The 17,517-nt window shown below is 45.9% G+C and overlaps 2 protein-coding genes across 3 annotated transcripts in view; one reads left to right on the plus strand and one right to left on the minus strand.

The window, feature by feature from the left end:
- The first annotated feature begins 719 nt into the window (after positions 1-719).
- The window catches only part of PAK5 (p21 (RAC1) activated kinase 5), a 145,569-nt gene continuing 128,771 nt past the window's right edge, over positions 720-17,517 (plus strand). Inside the window, exon 1 of the mRNA XM_005422586.2 lies at positions 720-738. Within this exon, the coding sequence (XP_005422643.2) occupies positions 726-738 (13 nt within the window). The 5' untranslated portion in view covers positions 720-725. The remainder of the gene's footprint in view (positions 739-17,517) is intronic.
- On the minus strand, positions 5,655-12,160 carry LOC102036935 (short-chain dehydrogenase/reductase family 9C member 7-like). 2 transcript variants are annotated; one of them, XM_014307704.2, is made up of 4 exons: positions 12,008-12,160; positions 11,515-11,608; positions 9,153-9,283; positions 5,988-6,652 (listed from the first exon to the last, which is right to left on the minus strand). In XM_014307704.2, the coding sequence occupies exons 3-4, from the start codon at positions 9,267-9,269 to the stop codon at positions 6,305-6,307; spliced, it is 465 nt and encodes a 154-aa protein (XP_014163179.1). In that variant the 5' UTR covers positions 9,270-9,283; positions 11,515-11,608; positions 12,008-12,160; the 3' UTR covers positions 5,988-6,304. The 2 variants fall into 2 exon arrangements, with proteins under 2 accessions (XP_030914159.1, XP_014163179.1); XM_031058299.1 differs by lacking the exons at positions 9,153-9,283; positions 11,515-11,608; positions 12,008-12,160 and adding an exon at positions 7,458-7,666 and having other exon boundaries at positions 5,655-6,652.

Genomic DNA, 17,517 nt, shown 5'->3' on the forward strand with positions numbered 1-17,517 from the left:
CCGCGGATGCCCTCAGCGCCGGCGGATCCCCTCAGTGCCACCGGCTCCCCTCAGCTCGGTACGGACCAGCGCCCCGCCAGGGGTGAGGCGGGCGCTCGGGAAGGACTTGGGTGTCCTGGGCTCTCTCTCCTTGTAGCTGGCTTACTCGCCAAGCCTCCTTTTCCTCCCCCGTGGGAAGAAGCAACGCTGTGCGGTTGTTTCGCCTCCTGAGTTTTCTGGAGTTGCCAGAAAATGGAGTGGCGAGGTGCGCGTGTCCCCCAACGGCCCGGCCATTCCCACAGGGTCTGTGTAGCACGATAATGGAAATGAGCTTGGGTGGAAATGGGATCGTTCACAGTCAGTTGGACAGAGAAACCTGTATTAACAGGAGAAAAATGCCAGTGAATGGGGAAAACTCCTAGAGCAACGCTGGGACTGCCCGAGCTCTGTATCTCCTTTCCGTCCACTTCCTTTAGTGCCGAATTCCCAAATGCCACAGCCCAGCCCTCAGTGCTCCTGCCAGGCCCGGTAGTCATGTGTGTATGGGATAACTGCAGCAACACTGCCTGTCTTGTTCCTGGCCAACCTGGCCAAGCCTAGCAGCTGAATTGTTTGCAAATCACCTCTAGCATTAGGAAATTGAAAAAAAAAATTATTGTTTTTTGATGTGAAATTTCTTCTGCCAGGAAAGTGGTGACACAGCTGGATGCATGCCCAACAGCATGGAAAGGCGTTTGATGAAAGCCATGGGACTGTGTGGTGAGTCACAACAAGAGAAAACATTGTTTTAGCGTAAAGTTTCATTATTCACCCTGCAAGGAGTGCCATTTGTACAGCAGCTATTTGGTGTTAGCACTCAGTGGTGTGAATTGGCTGTACTGGTAGTGATGCACTGTTGTGCCTTGGTGTATTGCTTTCCTTTCTGGAAAACATAGCATAGCCAAAACATAGGCCCTTCTCTTTCTCCTTGGCTGCACTAAATGGCTGATGCAGACATGGCACAGTAGAAGATGTTTCCCAGCCTGTTCTGTGTTAGATTTTTGCTGTTGTTGTTGCCACAAATAAGGAGACACGTGTCTTGGCCAAAGGCCTGGGGTAAATTCTCCTTTTTCACTTTGTTGAGCAGCATACATTAAATTCCCATTAGAAAAGTTAGCACATGTATTTTGAAATTTAGTTCAATATGGAAGCAACTGAATATCCTGTCTGAAACATCTGCATGCCTTTTCTCAGGAAGTTGTGGAAACACCATAACCAGACTATAACCACTCTGGGTACTTGGTATTTCACCCCAAATGTGAATGTGCATGTAAGTGCATGTGTATATGTTTAGATTTTATGCTTGATTTATTTTCTCATGGTGATCAGCTTTCCATGAGCTTTTTGAGAGTGATAATGAGGATTCATGATGCAAGAAGCAGCTCACATTGGATGGTTCAAAGCAATGTGGTTTCAAGAGCAGAGGTGTTGCTCTCGAGTTAGGGTACTGCAATGTCTCCAAAATAAATAGGATTAAAATCCTCTTAGAGAAATTCAGAGTATCCCCTGCCTATAGAGATAAATAAAGCTCACCAGAGAAATGACTCCAAGGTCTGAAGCCTCAAGCTGCTGGGCTCTTTTTGGCTGAGAGCTCAGTTTTGGAGGAGTGGCAAGCTACTGCAGGAGCGCAAGTGGGATGGTGCTAGTAGAAATTGACTGCAGTAAGGAAGTGGTAATTGACTGCCCTGAGGAAGGAAAGGTGTGAAGTGCCCCGAGCTTTGAGCGTGCCCGGGAGCTCCCAGAGGCAAAGATGGGAGACACAGCACAGCCCAAAGGTGGGCACAGTGTCGCCGTGCCCTGGCAGGGCCCCAGGGGCGCCGCTGCCGAGCACTCACGGGAGGGCAGTGCTGCCCCGGCTCCGATGTGCTGCGAGTTGGGGCGGCCTTGGGGCTGCTCTGTCCTGGGTGCTGAAAGCAGCTCCCCTCGCTTCCCACGGGGACATCTCTCACAGCCAGGAGAGAGCTCCTGGGACAACCCAAGAGGTGCTCCACTGGCTTCATGCTGCCCTGCATGAATGCAATCTGTGGAGCCCACAGCAGAGAGGTTTGGCCCACTGTGTCTGACAATGAGATCACCACTAAATCATGTCCAAATCAAGATTATTCCAAAGAACATTCATTACTGACATTATTACTGTTTCCCTCCTTGTTTTATATATTCTTAAACATTAACCTCAGTTGTTCCTGCAACATACATTCTTCCCCATGATAGGTAGAGTCCCCGTTACTGACATGCTCACTTTGCAAAATCATCTAATTGCACATGAAAATGTTTCACTGCTGAACGGGTGCTTCCAAATATTCAAAATACAAAGGCTGTGAAGTTTTGCTTGGTGCTAGCAGAAGGTGCCAGGCTGAGAGCACTGCTCAGTCCCTCCCGGAACATGTGGGACAATCCTCTGCCCTCCTCTGTTCCACTTGCTGCCTCTGCGTTGTGCTGGGTTTCCTCTGTGGATGCCAAAGCTGTCCCAGAGCTGACCTCTGGAGGGAGGCTGTGCACCACAAGGGCTGCATGGCCCTGGAGTCCTGGGCTGGTGACAGCCTGGCTTCAGCTGCAAGGCGTGCTTGAGGATTGCCTGGTTTTTACTTAAGCCTTTGTACTGTGGATGTAATTATCACTGCTATTCATCTCTCTGGATTCTGATGCTATTGCAAAAAAATCTGCTGTGTGGTGCATCACCCCCAAAATCTCCTTATTCAGACCTGCCAGCTTGGGAGAATGACACAAATTTACACATTTGGCCAATTCTGAAGGTCCTCTTGGGAGCTGTTGAGGGGCATTGCTCCAACGGTGCCCTCTCAAGGGAGGGAAGTAGTCTGCTCCTTGAGACAGCCTTTGTTTCACACAGCAGCACAGCCTCCTCAGGACTGTGCTGGCAGGTACCACCCAGCTCCTCCTCCTGAATTTCCTGGGATCTGCTCTGTTTCTGGTTTTGATGCTGCTGTATGAAGCTGTTGGTATCACTCAGGTCAATGTACAGCTTACTAAACGGGTTTAGGTTTTTTCACTCTTCTTTATACTCTTTCTATAAGTGCTTTGTCAAAACCAACACTGACTCTTTCTACCAATTAATATGCACTCTTAGGAATAGGCCTTTCCATCAAAAAGAAAATCCATGAACTAACTGTTAGGTTCCTGATACTGTGTCCTTGGAGAAGGGACTTGGGAGGAAAGCTGAGTCTCTTTCGGTATGGTTGTTTTCAAGGGAAAAAAATCCTAAATTGTCAGCAAGGCTTATGAAGACAAATAGTGACAAAAGCTGAAGTGTTTTGCCAAGAAGTTTTCTGTTGAATGCAGCTCAGGTGAATGCTACATAGAAAAGCAGTTTCAGGAAAGGGTCTGCTGCAGGTCAGCTGGGTTTTGGGAGAGGAGTGTTTCAGGTATGAGAGTAATGGCAATAGAGGTTTGGTTGTGGGGTTTTGGGGGGGTTTGCTTTGTTTTTTTTTCTTTTATCTTTGTCACCTAAATTTTTCCTAAAATTGTTTCTTTTTTGGATGTATTAAATACAAATTTCTTGTTTGCCCCTGCACTTCAACTTGACTTGAGGTAAAGGCGATTTCAGAGTTAGTGAGGAAGAGGGAGGCACTCCTCAGCCAGGGATGTGGCACAGTAAAAAGGGAAGGAGGGGCAGTCCAGCAGCTCTGCACTCCCAGCCTGTGATCCCCAGAGTCAGGGGAGCCACAGTGCCACAGAGCAGCACAGGAGTGCACTGCAGAGCTGACAGCTCTGGGAGCCCTCAGAGTTCAGCACTGGCTTGGTTAGCAAGGTTTGTTCAGTAAAACCTTCAGTTACTGATTCTGTGCCCTGCGGCACTTGTGGAGGAGGGAATGCTGCGCCCCTTCCATCACCATTGCCTATGAGGGTCTCTTTTCTGCTCAGCCCAGGGATCCTGAAATTATTTCTGCTACTTATTTTCATGTTTACTTGTCTAACACTGTGGCTTGGAACACACAGAACTCAGTGGGAGGATTCCAGATGACTTCAGTGGGATGTTCTGTTAATAACAAACTCTGACTCTCTTTATTAGTTCTCTATCAGCGGATCATAATGCTAAAAAGCTGAGGGGCAGGAATAAAGATGACAATTTTGTAGCTGGTTTTCAGTTAGCTTCCAGGCCGACAGTTAGGTGGCAATGAAAATACAAACTGCCTTATTTGTCCCATGGGCTCTCACCCTGTAACTGTATCCTGTTTAAAACCCTACGCACTGCAAGTTCTCCATTTTCAAGGTGAGGGAATAAATGTTCTGGAGTCTTTCTCATCTTATGTTACATGAGGCTACTGAAATACTGATCACACGCTTCACCCCATACCCAGCAAATAAAGAATTTCCAGTTGGAAGTTATTTAGTGTCTGTGAAGCAGATCTGATGGTGCTGGCTCTCAGCAACTTAGTGCAGTAGCTTCTAGAAATGCAAACAGAGGGGAGACGGTGTAATGGGGCAGAGATCAGCACTTGTACCCTGGGCCTGATGGAGAAAGCTCTGGGCTTCAAAGCTGCTTGTGGAGGCCAGTGCTGCTTACTGTGAGGGAGGGCAATCTGCACAAAGAACAGCTATGGGCATGAAAGCAGTGCTTCCAAAGCAGTGCAGGGCTGCTCAAATCCCTGAGGTCAAGCAGGGGGAACTCCTAGACAAGAAATTGATTGGTTCAGTTGGAATAAGCCTCATTCCTGTTCCCTTGCTTGGCCTTGCTCAGTTGTGGTTAAATGAGGAGAGGGATGATAATCATCTGATTATCCTGCTATTGACAGTCTGGGGAACAGTTGGGAGCCCAGGCTTGTCCTCTTGCCAATGCCAGCTCCAGAGACGGGCTCAGCATTTGGAAAGAGAAATAACATGTTCCACAATCTCTGACAGGTGCAGTGGCTGTTCCACTGCAGAGTGTACCAGGAGAGAGCCTGGAATTGTCACTCTGGCTCTGATTCACACTGCCCAAACTACCTACCAGGAGAGAGCACAAACTTTCTCAGCAATTAATTAAATATGCTGGGAAAGACTTCCCAGATACAGGGTGTAAGTTCTGCTTCAGATGAAAAAGTTAACTCTATCAACTTACAGCAGAGTCTTAGATCTGATAAGAGAGACCTGGCATGAGGGATGCTAATGCTCAGTGCTGCTGCCCTGGATCTATCACTGCCACCACAGTTTGTCCCAGCTCTTCTGGGTTATTTTGGTCCCAGAGTTCTTGGATTTTGTGCCATACCATAACCAAGTCAAATTTAAAGCTGTATGTGTAAATCAGCAATCTTTTCCATGACAATTAGCAGGAGAGCGTTAATGGAGCTACCGTGATCAATTACTCTCACAGAGAAATGTTACTAATGTTTCCCTGTCCTGGTAGTAGGTATTCTTGTCTTCAGACCTTATTCCTTACAACAGCAGCCAAACCTGAGTATGTTATTTCTGAGCTCCAAGCACACTGATATGGCTGCTTGGTGTTTAGCTCTCTCACTACGCTTCAGGTCAGCACATTGACTAATCCAGACATTAGATAAAGGATAGAGTTTATTTAGGATTAAATACTCTTTTATAAATGCAATATGTAACTCATTTTCTGAAGTCTGTGATATATCTGCTTTGTTAGATTTATCCAGAACACTTGAAAAAGGACTGAACTGTGGTTAGCCAAGACAGTGTTTTCATATTACAACTTTATTATTCATAGAATCACAGAATGGTTTGGGTTGGAAAGGATCTTAGAGATCAAATTCCAGCCCCCCTGTTGTGGGCAGGAACACCTTTACTAAAGCAGGTTGCTCAGAGCTTCAGGACTTCCTAACTTGCTACAGCCATTTAACTCCATTCAAAGTATTTTGAGGTCCAATGCTCATTTCTATGACTTTTCCATTAACCTCCTCCTATCACTCTGAATAAATGGCTACTCAGGTTTCTACAAGCAAGGGCTTTTGTTCTCTGCTGTAATGACTTCAGGTGTACAGCTGCCCTGTAGGATGCACTCCATTTTGTCTGCATCATGTCTGTAACACAGTAACCTGCTTTTGCTTTAGAAAAGGATCTATTAATTTTTCCAGGCAATAACTAAAGTGGCTTATGTGGATGGGGTGTTTCCACAGGGAAGAGATAAAGTTACTTAAATGATTTAATTTTACACAGGGTCCTGTATGTTTTTCTGTAGCAATCGGTGACAGTTCTGACTAGGGAGACTCCCCAGAGTTTGTACTGGTTAATGAGTGTCACTGTACTGACACAGGAGCGTTCAGTTCAGCTCTGCCTTTCACATGTGATACACTGCCTCACCGGAGCCAGGGAGTAGCACCACTGCAGGCTATGCAAGTTTTACCTTGCTCAGAGCATAAGACAGAACAGAATCCATCACGGCAGTTGGGAACAAAGCACACACCAACACCAGGGCCTTCTCCTTCAGCTTTGCCACCATGTACCGTGCCTTGGGTGCAGGAGATGTTAGAGCATCCACCATGGCATCTACCACCTCATTGCCATTAGTGCTTCCCTCACTGAGGATGCTGTTGAAAAAGTCTGCCCGCTCTTGAACGTACTCCTTGCTGTAAACAGCCTTTTCCTCTTCACTCAGTTCACTCCAGATCTCTTCGGCACTGAGCGGTGGCTGAATTTTTGTAGAGCGTGCATAATTTCCTGGCTGGATAATACAGACCTGAAAGCGAGATGTAAAGCTTACCAAGGTGCAATCAGTCATTGTGAATTCAATTAAATACTACAGTCAGTAACACAGACCAAAAGCTCTCTACAGACAGCCAGAAAATGCTGCTTTGTTGAAATTTTAACCCTGGCAACTTGACTGAAATCAAATGTATTCCTGTGAAATATTTAAGATTGCAGAGGTGCTTTATTCTGACTTCCTCATTTCGCTCTGATGTTAATTTCTTGTTTTGACTACTCAGCACACTCTCACAGAATGCAATAGAGCATCTTTGATTGCTGTACAATGCTTAACAGTGTAAATGTTTTGGCAATACTGAGACAAAGCATTTCAGTGTGACTTTGATGTCTCCAAAGTGGAATACTTTGGATTTTTCACTCAGTGGAGAACCTTGCAGTTGGTAATTTTTGACCCAATTTGGGACAAAAGGAGGTATCAGAGAAAATTACCAGGTCCTGGGGAAAGAAGTGCTGTTTTCCCCAAGAAGGTGTAATTAAAAGTAAACTAGGTCTTGTGAGCAAAGAACAGGGGGACCAAAGGTCCTGCTCTGCCTCTCATGGAAGCCATGAGGAGATTTCTGTAGATTTGTGCACATAGATTTAAATGAAAAGCACACAAGTCCTTTGCTGCTCCACGTTTTCTTTGTGTATTGCTGCAGTTCTGCTCCTTCTGAGTGTTCCAGGGAGTTTTGGAGCAGGCTGAGCACTCACAGCACACATGCTGTTCCTCAGTTAGCAGCAGCCTTGTTCAAACTATTTGTAGATATGCAACATTAAAAGCTCCGTGGCATTTAACTGACCTGATTTCTAAAGAGTGCAACACAAGGTGAGGAAAACCCATGCTGAGCTGTGTCAGAGACTTGGGGATCTGACAGGCATTCTCTGGCAAGTCTGTGATGATGTAAAACCCTGATGCCTTCACTCAGCCACCAGCCCAGCTGTGTCAGTCCCTGCCTGCTGGCCTGCATGTGATGGATTTGCTGCTCTCAGGAGGACTGCGGTGCAGGTCCTGTGCACAGGGAGAAGGAAGGGATGCAGACAAACCCCAGCAGAGGGATGGTGTGCCCAGCTGGAACAGCTTGGTGCTGCCTCAAGCAGGTTTGTCACACAGCATCCTTGGGAGCCCTCCCTTCTGGTGCTATTTAGAACTGTGCTTGGTATCAGCCAAACTTCCCACATTTACTGTTAACAAAGGGGTTTTGGAAACTTTTGTTTTGGAGTTGGCTTGGAGAGAAGGAGAGATGGCTTGGGTTTTGCCCTTCCCACATTTTTTGTAGCCTTTTACTGGAAGGCACTCACTTTGTTTCGTGTAGGCTGTCAGCTTGCCTGGGCAGAGCTCAGTGGGACAGAGCCATAGCTCCATCTGCTCCTTGCCACCTCTTTGTGCAGCTTGCTCCTGGAAGGACAGACAGGACAACAGAGCAGTGCAAGGGAGCACAGCACAAAGGGACTGTGTATTTTGTAGGCTCTGCACAGGGCAGGTTCTCAGGCAAGTGCCAGCCAGCATCTTGCACGCAGTGAGAAACAGAAAAATACCTCTCAAAGATACTCCAGAAATGTCTGTCAGCCTGGCTCACTCAGTTATGTGCTGGGACTACTGCAGAGGTGGAACAGGAAAAATCCCAAAACAACCTGAGTAGCTAACCTGTTAAACTAAGCCCTTCCATGCATTTGAGATTATCCTCAGCTAATCAGCAGAAATCCTCATCATGCTGTGTGGTATTAGGATGTGTAAAGTCACTTGTATTTTACAGCCCCTCATATTTATCTGACAGGGGTAGCTAATAGATGCAGAGCTGTAATATTTTCCAACACAAAGCTTATAAACAATGCTCTAAGTCTGTGTGCATAAACAGCATACCAATGCAAACCTGGCAGGGAAGACTTTGAGTGTTTGAGAAAAGTCTTTCAGCAGTAGAGTGACTCCAAGGAAAAAGCCCAGTGAAGCTACTTAGGGATCTAAGCTTCAGGTTTGACTATTAGAGTTGCTTAGGGCACTAAGAGCACTCTTAGAGCCTCTTAGGTTAAGAGAATAAAAACATAACTACTCTGCACAATGCTGCCTCTTGCAGCGTAGCTGTTCTCACAAGAAGTAAGGGGTTGGTGTTGTAAGAGGAGAGAAGGAACCCCTGAGGCAAGTGACAAGTTCTGGCTGCACAGCACCCGGTGTCTGGCTCTTTGCAGCCGCCCAGGGAACATCTGGGCTCCTCACTGCTGGTGGGAGCTCGGGCAGGCCTGTGTCAGGAGCCTTCTCCACTGCAGAGGATGTGGAAGTTTCAGTGCTGACACACAGACTGTTACCCAGCAGCTTCTCAGAACCAAAAACATCCCCCAGGACTGCTGTTCCCAGTGATTTCCAGCCACAGAGAAACCACCTCTTTCCAAAAGGAAGCTGCACCCGTGACTGCAGTTCTGAGCTTTTATCTTTGTTACTTTGTTTCACATAATGCATTACATCACTTACCTGGTTTCCAGGTTCTTGTTACATCACTTACCTGGACACCAAACTTCTTCATTTCCAGTCTTAAAGCATCACAAAATTTTTCAATAGCTGCCTTGGTCATAGAATAAATGCCATTTCCCAGAGTAAAGTAGGCAATGATGCTGGACATGAAAACAATACGTCCTGGAGAGAAAACAGTGCAAATAACAAAACTTCACTCTCAGTCTTTAATGTGGAATTGATTTGCCTCAGTCTTGAGCTGCTAGGAATGTGGTGTTTAGCAGGAGACTGTTTTCCTGCACACTGTGCCACACATGGGCAGTGTCAGTGTGCAGTCCCAGCACAGACAGGCACTCAGCTCTGCTGAGCAGAAAACTTCACACAAAAATCTTCCACCTAGTGACAGATGTTGGACTAGACAAGTGTAACACATTCCCGGTGTGCTGCTTATTCCTTCTGAGCCTGAGAGAGGATGAAAAAGATGGAAACAAAGCAGTGCCCTAAAGACTGAAAAATAGTAATGAGACTGTGCTAGAAAGAAAAGGACTGCAGAGGAGAGGGGAGGTGATTTTCCCTGAGGTGGGTTATATGGTTACTAATATCAGTTTTTTCTGTGCTAATAATGTCTCTGCACCGAGACCAGGTTCTATAACTGTGCATATAAATTCCAGTGTACCGTGATAAGCTTTACCAAGGAAATGTGACTTGCCAAATACGTGCAGGTTTACAATACCTCACAATGATTTCCCTGATCTGTGCTGCTTTCCCTCCTTTCTAACTCCTGCTGAGTGCAAGCATGCCTTAAATAGCAGAGATTCCTCATGTGAGGCACTGGACTGTGGTTCGTTTCCACTGTTTCCTTGCAAACTTCTCTGACACAGCCCTACCTTGGGGTAAGGAATGTCTGGGTGTGGATATACAAATAGCAGGGGTGAGGGAGAAGGTGGTCTTGTCACTGGCAATGCAGAGAACACAGCTGCACTCCTGTTGCTGCCACAGATGCAGATCACATCTGGGCCCCAGATCTCACCAAATGGAATAGGCTTGGGGGAATATCAAAAGGTATCACAGGAATGCAGTGAAATCTGTCATTCTGAATTAGGTTCCCTGCCTTCCTATACAGCATCCCAAATAAATCTTACCTACAGTAAGAGGAAACTATCTACCAGCTTGCTGATCAAGATGCTCTATCAGCTGGCCTGGCCAGCTGGAAAAGATATGGGGAAAAGTTGCTCCTCTCAGGACAGAATGTTTAAGTCCTAGGCTGGAGGGCATTACCTCCCTTTACAAGTATGAATACTTGTATGAATAATTTTGAAGTGTTTCTTGGAATAGGTGTACATCCATGGCAGTAAGCAATGGGTGGACTGACCTCTGCCTCCTTTGTCCAGTAGCTGAGTGGGTGGGACTCACACCCAGGATGTGGGACACTTTGTTTAACTTCTCTTTAAAGTGCCTAGGGGAATTAATTAATTACTCAGCTTCCCCAGGAGGATGCTCCAATGTCTGTAAGTCAAACTTTTCATTTGAGAGGTCACTTGCTGCCCCCAAACACACAAGCTTTAGCTGTCCTGGCTGTTCCTGCAAGGAAGGCAACAGCTAATCTAGGATTCTTCCTAGAGTGCCTTGGCCTCCTCTCCTCCATAGATGGTACTTGAGAATGGAGTGCAGGAGTTAACCATGGAACACTGACAGCCCTGGCAGAGATACAGAACATTCCTGTGAGCCAAGGTGTGTGTGCAGCCATCCAGACCCAAACCTTCTAAAGGTTTATGCATGTGCTTAATATTGCACGCACTGTTAGCCCTCTTTGCTTCAAAGTAAGCCTGGGCAATTCAGGGGGTCGGAGAAATGCCTCTGGTGGATCAGCATCACTGAGTTCCAGCAGTAAGCAGGACATGACAGGGAAAAGAGATGTTTCCCTGTGTAATGGGCCACATAACACACTCACTGGGTACACACAGTAGCACATTCTGCAACAAAAACACATCCAGCTCGCAGTATTTAAAGGTTTCTTTCTTCTTCTGTCAGAATATCATCGACCAAAGGCAGCCAAGCAGGAAGAAGCAGAACAGCCCAAAAAAGGGATGTTTTTATCTTACCAACAGTTTGTGTAGCAGTGACACCCGGGGTTTCCAGGTGAAACCTGCCCCTTCCTGTGCTTGATGCTGCACTCAGAGCACAAATCCTCACCCTAAAGAGCCTACAGCCAGAACAGGCAAGGAAGAGGGGATCTTCCTCCCCAAACACAGATGGAGACAGGGAGGGGAGAAACTGCAAAGCACCCAAGACATGCTGCCATGCTGCAGAGGGCTATTAAACATTTCCTTCTCAGAAAGAGGGATAAAGCCCACATGTAGGGAGGTTCATGCAAACACATTTATCCCACTGGATACCCATGCACTTCTACATACTTGAAGTTTCCTGCCCAAGGTCACAGAGGCTCCACAGAGCTGGAACTGGAAGCTGATGTCTCTAGTTCACCTCTGTAGGGTCATTCCCCCTCTCCTAATTGCCAAACAATAAAATTGTAAAGCCTAAATAATAAAATTAGGCACTTTCTGGAACTTTGTTTTTTCTGATGGTCAGTGCTTAAAAAGGCTTGCCTGGGCTTAATGATCTATGGTAAACATTCCTCCTCTTTTCTGAGTCAAACACTGAGAGAAATCCTTATTTATAAATCCTTTTTTTCCTGTATACTGCAAAGACAAAATCTTTAAGGATCTCTTTTCCCTTTATGGTTTTACCCTCTTTTCAGGATCAAGTTGCTCTTTTAGGCCACACAGAAGGAGGCTGTCATTTCAGTTCAATGAAAGACAATTAAAGCCTCTTTTATAGATGCTACATTACCCTGATTATAGTAAGCTAATTATTCTACAACTCTAAATAACAGTGGATTAGCATTACCCTTGTATTTCCTTAAAAGGGGAAGAAATGCCAGGGTTGTCCTGATGCTCCCAAGGAGATTCACATCTGCAAATTTTTCATATGTCTCCATAGGCAGCCAGCCTGTCTCACCAAATGTTGATATTCCTGCATTGTTGACAAGGCCCCAGAAACCTGTGGAAGAGAAATGACTCAGCAAGCACCTTTAACTGCAAAGCAGCCACTGTTAGATAACAAAGCACCACTACTGATTCAGAGCCTTGAGAGAAACTGTATGGTTGTGTAACATCTTTGTCTTTTCCACTTCAAAGTGCAGGCATGGTTTGTTTAGTGAAGGAATGCCACCGTGGCCATAATCTGGGCTAAATGGAATCATAGAATAGTTTGGGTTGGAAAAGCCCTTAAAGATCATCCAGTTCTACCCCCCTCCCATGGTCAGGGACACCTTTCCTATAAGTCTCAATGATATTTAATAATTGCTCCCTCTACAGTTGTCTTAAGATATTTATGAATAACATGATCTGGGAGACTACATCTTACTGCCAATGTGGTGTACCATGATATTTTAATTACTTTAATCCTACTGTGTGCTATGAGCAGCTTTGTGAAATTATATTAAGCGGTCTAAAGGCTAAGGGGTACTATTTTCAAAGTGCCTGACTAATTTAAGAGCCCAAGTCTTGCGTCTTCTTCCAAGATTTGACCCCTGATTTCTTCTGAAATCAGCCACAATCAGGTACATGGCTGCAACATTGGGTAAAGTAATCAAGCAAGGTCAGTGGCTACAGTATTTTTAAAATTTTGTACTTTTGAACAACATCTTTGCCCATGTAATGACAGGTTTTGGTGCTAAGGAGAGAGATGTCAGTGCTCACAAGCAGAAAGGTACTGGCAGTGAGGCTTGTTGTGCCCGAGCTCGGTGACAGGGAGCTGAAGCCCTTCAGCCCAAAGGCACAGCAGCACTGACAGTGCTAACATGGAATGCAGTGCTGCAGTGGGAGCACTCCCAGTGCTAACATGGAATGCAGTGCTGCAGTGGGAGCACTCCCAGTGCTGACATGGAATGCAGTGCTGCAGTGGGAGCACTCCCAGTGCTAACATGGAATGCAGTGCTGCAGTGGGAGCACTCCCAGTGCTAACAGTGCTGACATGGAATGCAGTGCTGCAGTGGGAGCGCTCCCAGTGCTAACAGTGCTGACATGGAATGCAGTGCTGCAGTGGGAGCGCTCCCAGTGCAAACAGTGCTGACATGGAATGCAGTGCTGCAGTGGGAGCACTCCCAGTGCTAACAGTGCTGACATGGAATGCAGTGCTGCAGTGGGAGCGCTCCCAGTGCTAACAGTGCTGACATGGAATGCAGTGCTGCAGTGGGAGCGCTCCCAGTGCTAACAGTGCTGACATGGAATGCAGTGCTGCAGTGGGAGCGCTCCCAGTGCTAACAGTGCTGACATGGAATGCAGTGCTGCAGTGGGAGCACTCCCAGTGCAAACAAACAGGCTACTCCCTATTCAGCAGCCAGCAGCCTGTCAGCCAGCGATCCTGGACCCCTCTTACAACTTCAGTTACAGACAGACTGCTGCTCCAGTAATGCAGCAGCTTCCTCTGGACTCACTTCTTTTCCATGGCCCCAAATGTTAGCAGACAGAGGAGAGGAAATGAGCTTAAAAGCTGGCCATGGAATTGGGCATCCTAGACTTCCTTCTTCCTCCCACCACTGCCCTCCTTTTCTGTGTCTTTCCATCATTCTCTGGCTTTATTTCTCCATCTTAAAATGGAACCCAGCCCCATGGGACTTACCTCCCCATAAAATGCTTCCAGATCAGTGGCTTAGAGAGCCCTCTGCAGAAGCCAATTATCAATATTTTTGTCCTTGCACATGATCTGCTCTGCAGATGGGCTGAGTGACTGCACACCCCATCTGTTTCTGCTCAAAGCTGGAGGTTTCTATACTCAGGGTTATTTTTATATAACCTAACTCCAACACAACCCAAACTAAAGCCCAACATCACTGCAAAAGCTGCTTCCTGACATTTTCAGCTTTACCTTTTCTAATTAAAGTAATTTTGCTTCTGCCACTGCACCCTGTGCAGCACAGCAATAACACTTGCTCCACATAACCCTGATTTCATCAGGCCTTCAGAAATACAGCCATTAATCATTAGACAATTGATTTTCTTCCACTTTCTCTAAACGGTGAAATTCAGAATTTACCTTGCAAGGCTTAAGTTTTCTCTCCAGCTATTTGCCTCATGTGCTTCAAAGCCTCTGGGTGGCTGCTGGTGAGGCCAGCCTGTGTATTTCTGGGAGCCCACAAAGTAATGGATCCTTCTTTCTCTATAGTGGCCAAATCAAAAGCCATGAGGAGAAAAACTGGCCTGAGTTAAACTAAAACAGACTTGTGTTTAACTTTTAAGTTAAACACAAAAAGACACTTTTCACCTGGTCAGCTCAGAACATAGTTTGCCCTCAAGCAAAACATATTGCTTCTTAGAACATTTTGGCATTCCCAAATGGGAAATGCTCTGATATTTTCCAGAATGTTTCCTGTCACTTTGTATAGTTGAATCAATTCTCAAAATTCCACCCAAGTAGCAAACAGTTCATTATTCCCTCATGCTATTTTCTAAGTATATTTCCTGCTTTCTGAGAAACAACCTGCCCAGCTCTGTATTCAGAGTACTTGAATGTGCTTTGGTCTTTCTTTCCTGAAAAGTTTGTGGTAAAAATTAATGCTATAAATGTGCATTCAAAAGGTATTGTAAATCTGCTTAGCCAAATGCAGCTCAGGTAGCCTAAAAATACAGATGGAAATCCCAAAGGACAAGGCACAAGAATTAAACAGCTGAAGGAGAGTGATGCTGCATTTCCTCAGTATCCCTGCAGAGCCACATTTGGAAAAAGCAGGTGATGTTTGGTGTGTCAGACTGTCAAAACAGAGCTCAGTCCAAACACAGCTCATGAAGAGAGGTGTTAGACTGTGCTACAGCAGGCAAGGAAAAAATAAACTGGAAAGCAGGACTGGATGTCACAGAGATTTTCACTGATCTCTGTGTTGGGAAAATGGATCCTGACAACAAAGATGAAAAGATACATCCATGGATCTAAGAATCGCATTAGGAAACCAAACTTTAGATTAGCAAATCTTTCTGGAGAACAGTAACTATAACATAAGCTCCCCAGTAATTTCTGCTTCACAACACGGTGACCAAAAGGGACATATCCAAAGTCCTTATTTAGGCCCAGAAGACATTTGATATTTTCCCAGAAACTCTTAAAATCCTCTTCCTATTTAAGTTAGTCCCGCTGCAGGTTTGCAAAACGTTTTGAAAATCAGGTTGTTTCTGTGTTGGTGCCAACACTCAGATAATACCTGAATTCTACCACACTGTGAATTCCAACAGGTATTCTTGGGATCACTGATCTTTGGAGTTTGTCCTCTAAGCCTGAGCCCAAATGAAAATGACAGGCTCTCTCCTGAGAGATTCAGACCAATACTAAAGGAAACTAAGCAGTGCAGGGTGCTAGCAGGCCAGATGAGATTCCTGAGTTATATTTACATCCATTCATGAGTCACCATCCTTTGCTTGGAATATTATGCTGAAATTCCCTTCACTGTAAAGATAATCTATTTCTATAGGAAGTCTGGGCTAAAATATTGTACCATGTGTGAATTCCATGAATACAAAATCATAATTATGTGTAAGAGAGTACTTAATAACCTTTGAGTAGGAAGTGGGACTAAAACTAATATCCCTCTGTTCCAGCTAGCTAATGTTACCCACTCATAGCAGGCAAGAAAAGGAAGAGAAATTCTGATTTGAAACAGAAGAAAATCAGAAAAATTCTGAGCTTTGCTGTAGAGCCTAATAGAATTGCAAATCACCATGCTGTGAAGTCCTGGTTTATTTCTCATTGGCTTTGGATTTCCACTCTTGTATAAGAGAGAGAGAGAAGGTAATGAGGAGCTTGGGCTAGTTATGGTTACAGCATATAGGAGGTGTAGGGAGAACCGAATTTTATTCCTGATACTCTGATTTTATTCTGATATTCTACACATTTTTGTGTACATTTCATAATGAATTGTCTACTTATATTAGAAAGTCTCTTTTAGTCTTTTGTAAGTCTACTTATCCTGGGCCCAGGAAAAAGGCAGATGAAGGTGATTTAAAAGAAAGCATATCTGCCAAAAAGCCCTACTTGTTTGAAATGCATAGTCCGTGGAAAGGATCATACTGTAATCATAAAGAATCTATGAAATTATTTATTCTTTGCTGCCTTTGCAGAATACCCTCAAAATTCTGCAGCAGCAGAGCTGCCCAGCCATGAAAAAGGTTTCACAAGATGTGTATGCTTGCCCAGCCCAGTGTGGCTGGTGTGAGGGCCCAGGAACCACACTGTGCACACGCTGTGAGCCTGCTGCATCCCTCACCAGCCGTGCTCAGAGTCTGCATGGGCCTGGCACTGCTCTGAAGGCACAGGCACAGCGTGTTAGCACGAGTCAGTGCTGAGCCTGGGCACGACCACTGCAGCACAGCATAAGCTGTCGGAATTGCAGGATAAATTATGTGAAACCCAGAGTTCCAAGGGACCTGGTGCCCAGGGAGCCTTTAAGGGCTTTTGGGAGACATTTGTGTTTATCTGTAGGTTGAGGAAAGGCCTGAGAGGGGAAGGCTCTGCTTCTTAATAAGATAAAGTCAAGACCAACCATAAATACGTGTGCTTAATAAGCAATGTCTAGGCTCTTTCTTCTTTCATGTCTCATTCCATCCCTTTCCCAATGAGCTAATGAGCCAGGCAGGCAGAGGCCTTGCATTTCCTTATCCCTCTGTGTGCCCCATTCTCCACTTTTATTCCCTGTATGAGCAGGAAGTGTTTGTCTGTGATTTGGAGGGAATCTCACTTCTGAGCTTGAGGAAATCTGCTCTGCATCAGAATTACACTGGCTAATTCCCACCCTGCAGTCCCAGTGGGAAAGGAGGTAACTGTGGCCCCATCACCTGCGCTGTGCCACGTGTGCTGGAGGGATAACCCAGGATTTAGGTTGTCTGCAATTATTCTGGAGCTAAGTCTATCCATTCCCCTGGGCGCACACTCCCTGTAGGGTGTGTAATTGACACATTTCCCTTGCAGTAACCTCTCCAGGGAGTAGCTCGACAAACCCCAAGTGGTTTCAAGAAGCAGCTGCTTTGGTATGGCACGGCAGCTGCCCTCGCTGCATTTCTTGTATCTATTTCCTCTCTCACAAGTCATGCTCAGAAAAGCATCAGTCCCATCCCTCCGATGCCTGCACAGCTGTTCTGCGCTCTCTGCTGTTTGTGCTTTCGGGTACCTGCAGCGGGGCTCCGGGACGTCCCACTCGGGGAGCTCCCGTGGAAAGGTGAAGCTGCCCGAGCAGCGCACCCGCTTTCCACTGCCGGCACCTTCGGACAGGCCCCGCTCCGTGTACGCACCAAGGGATTTCTGTTAAAATCGCGCCGTCCTCACCAATAGCGGTGAGTGCCCCCAGCCCATCAGTGGCGGTGCTCGCTACC

This window comes from Geospiza fortis, unplaced genomic scaffold, assembly GCF_000277835.1.
Source record: "Geospiza fortis unplaced genomic scaffold, GeoFor_1.0 scaffold275, whole genome shotgun sequence".
NCBI lineage: Eukaryota > Metazoa > Chordata > Aves > Passeriformes > Thraupidae > Geospiza > Geospiza fortis.

Bases quoted from the DNA above. Each gene is read 5' to 3' on its own strand.
- LOC102036935 (XM_031058299.1), bottom strand. From the start codon at position 7,625: ATGCAGGCCAGCAGGCAGGGACTGACACAGCTGGGCTGGTGGCTGAGT. The intron at 6,653-7,457 runs GTCAGTTAAATG...TCTCGCTTTCAG, and splicing joins TTGCACTCTTTAGAAATCAG to GTCTGTATTATCCAGCCAGG.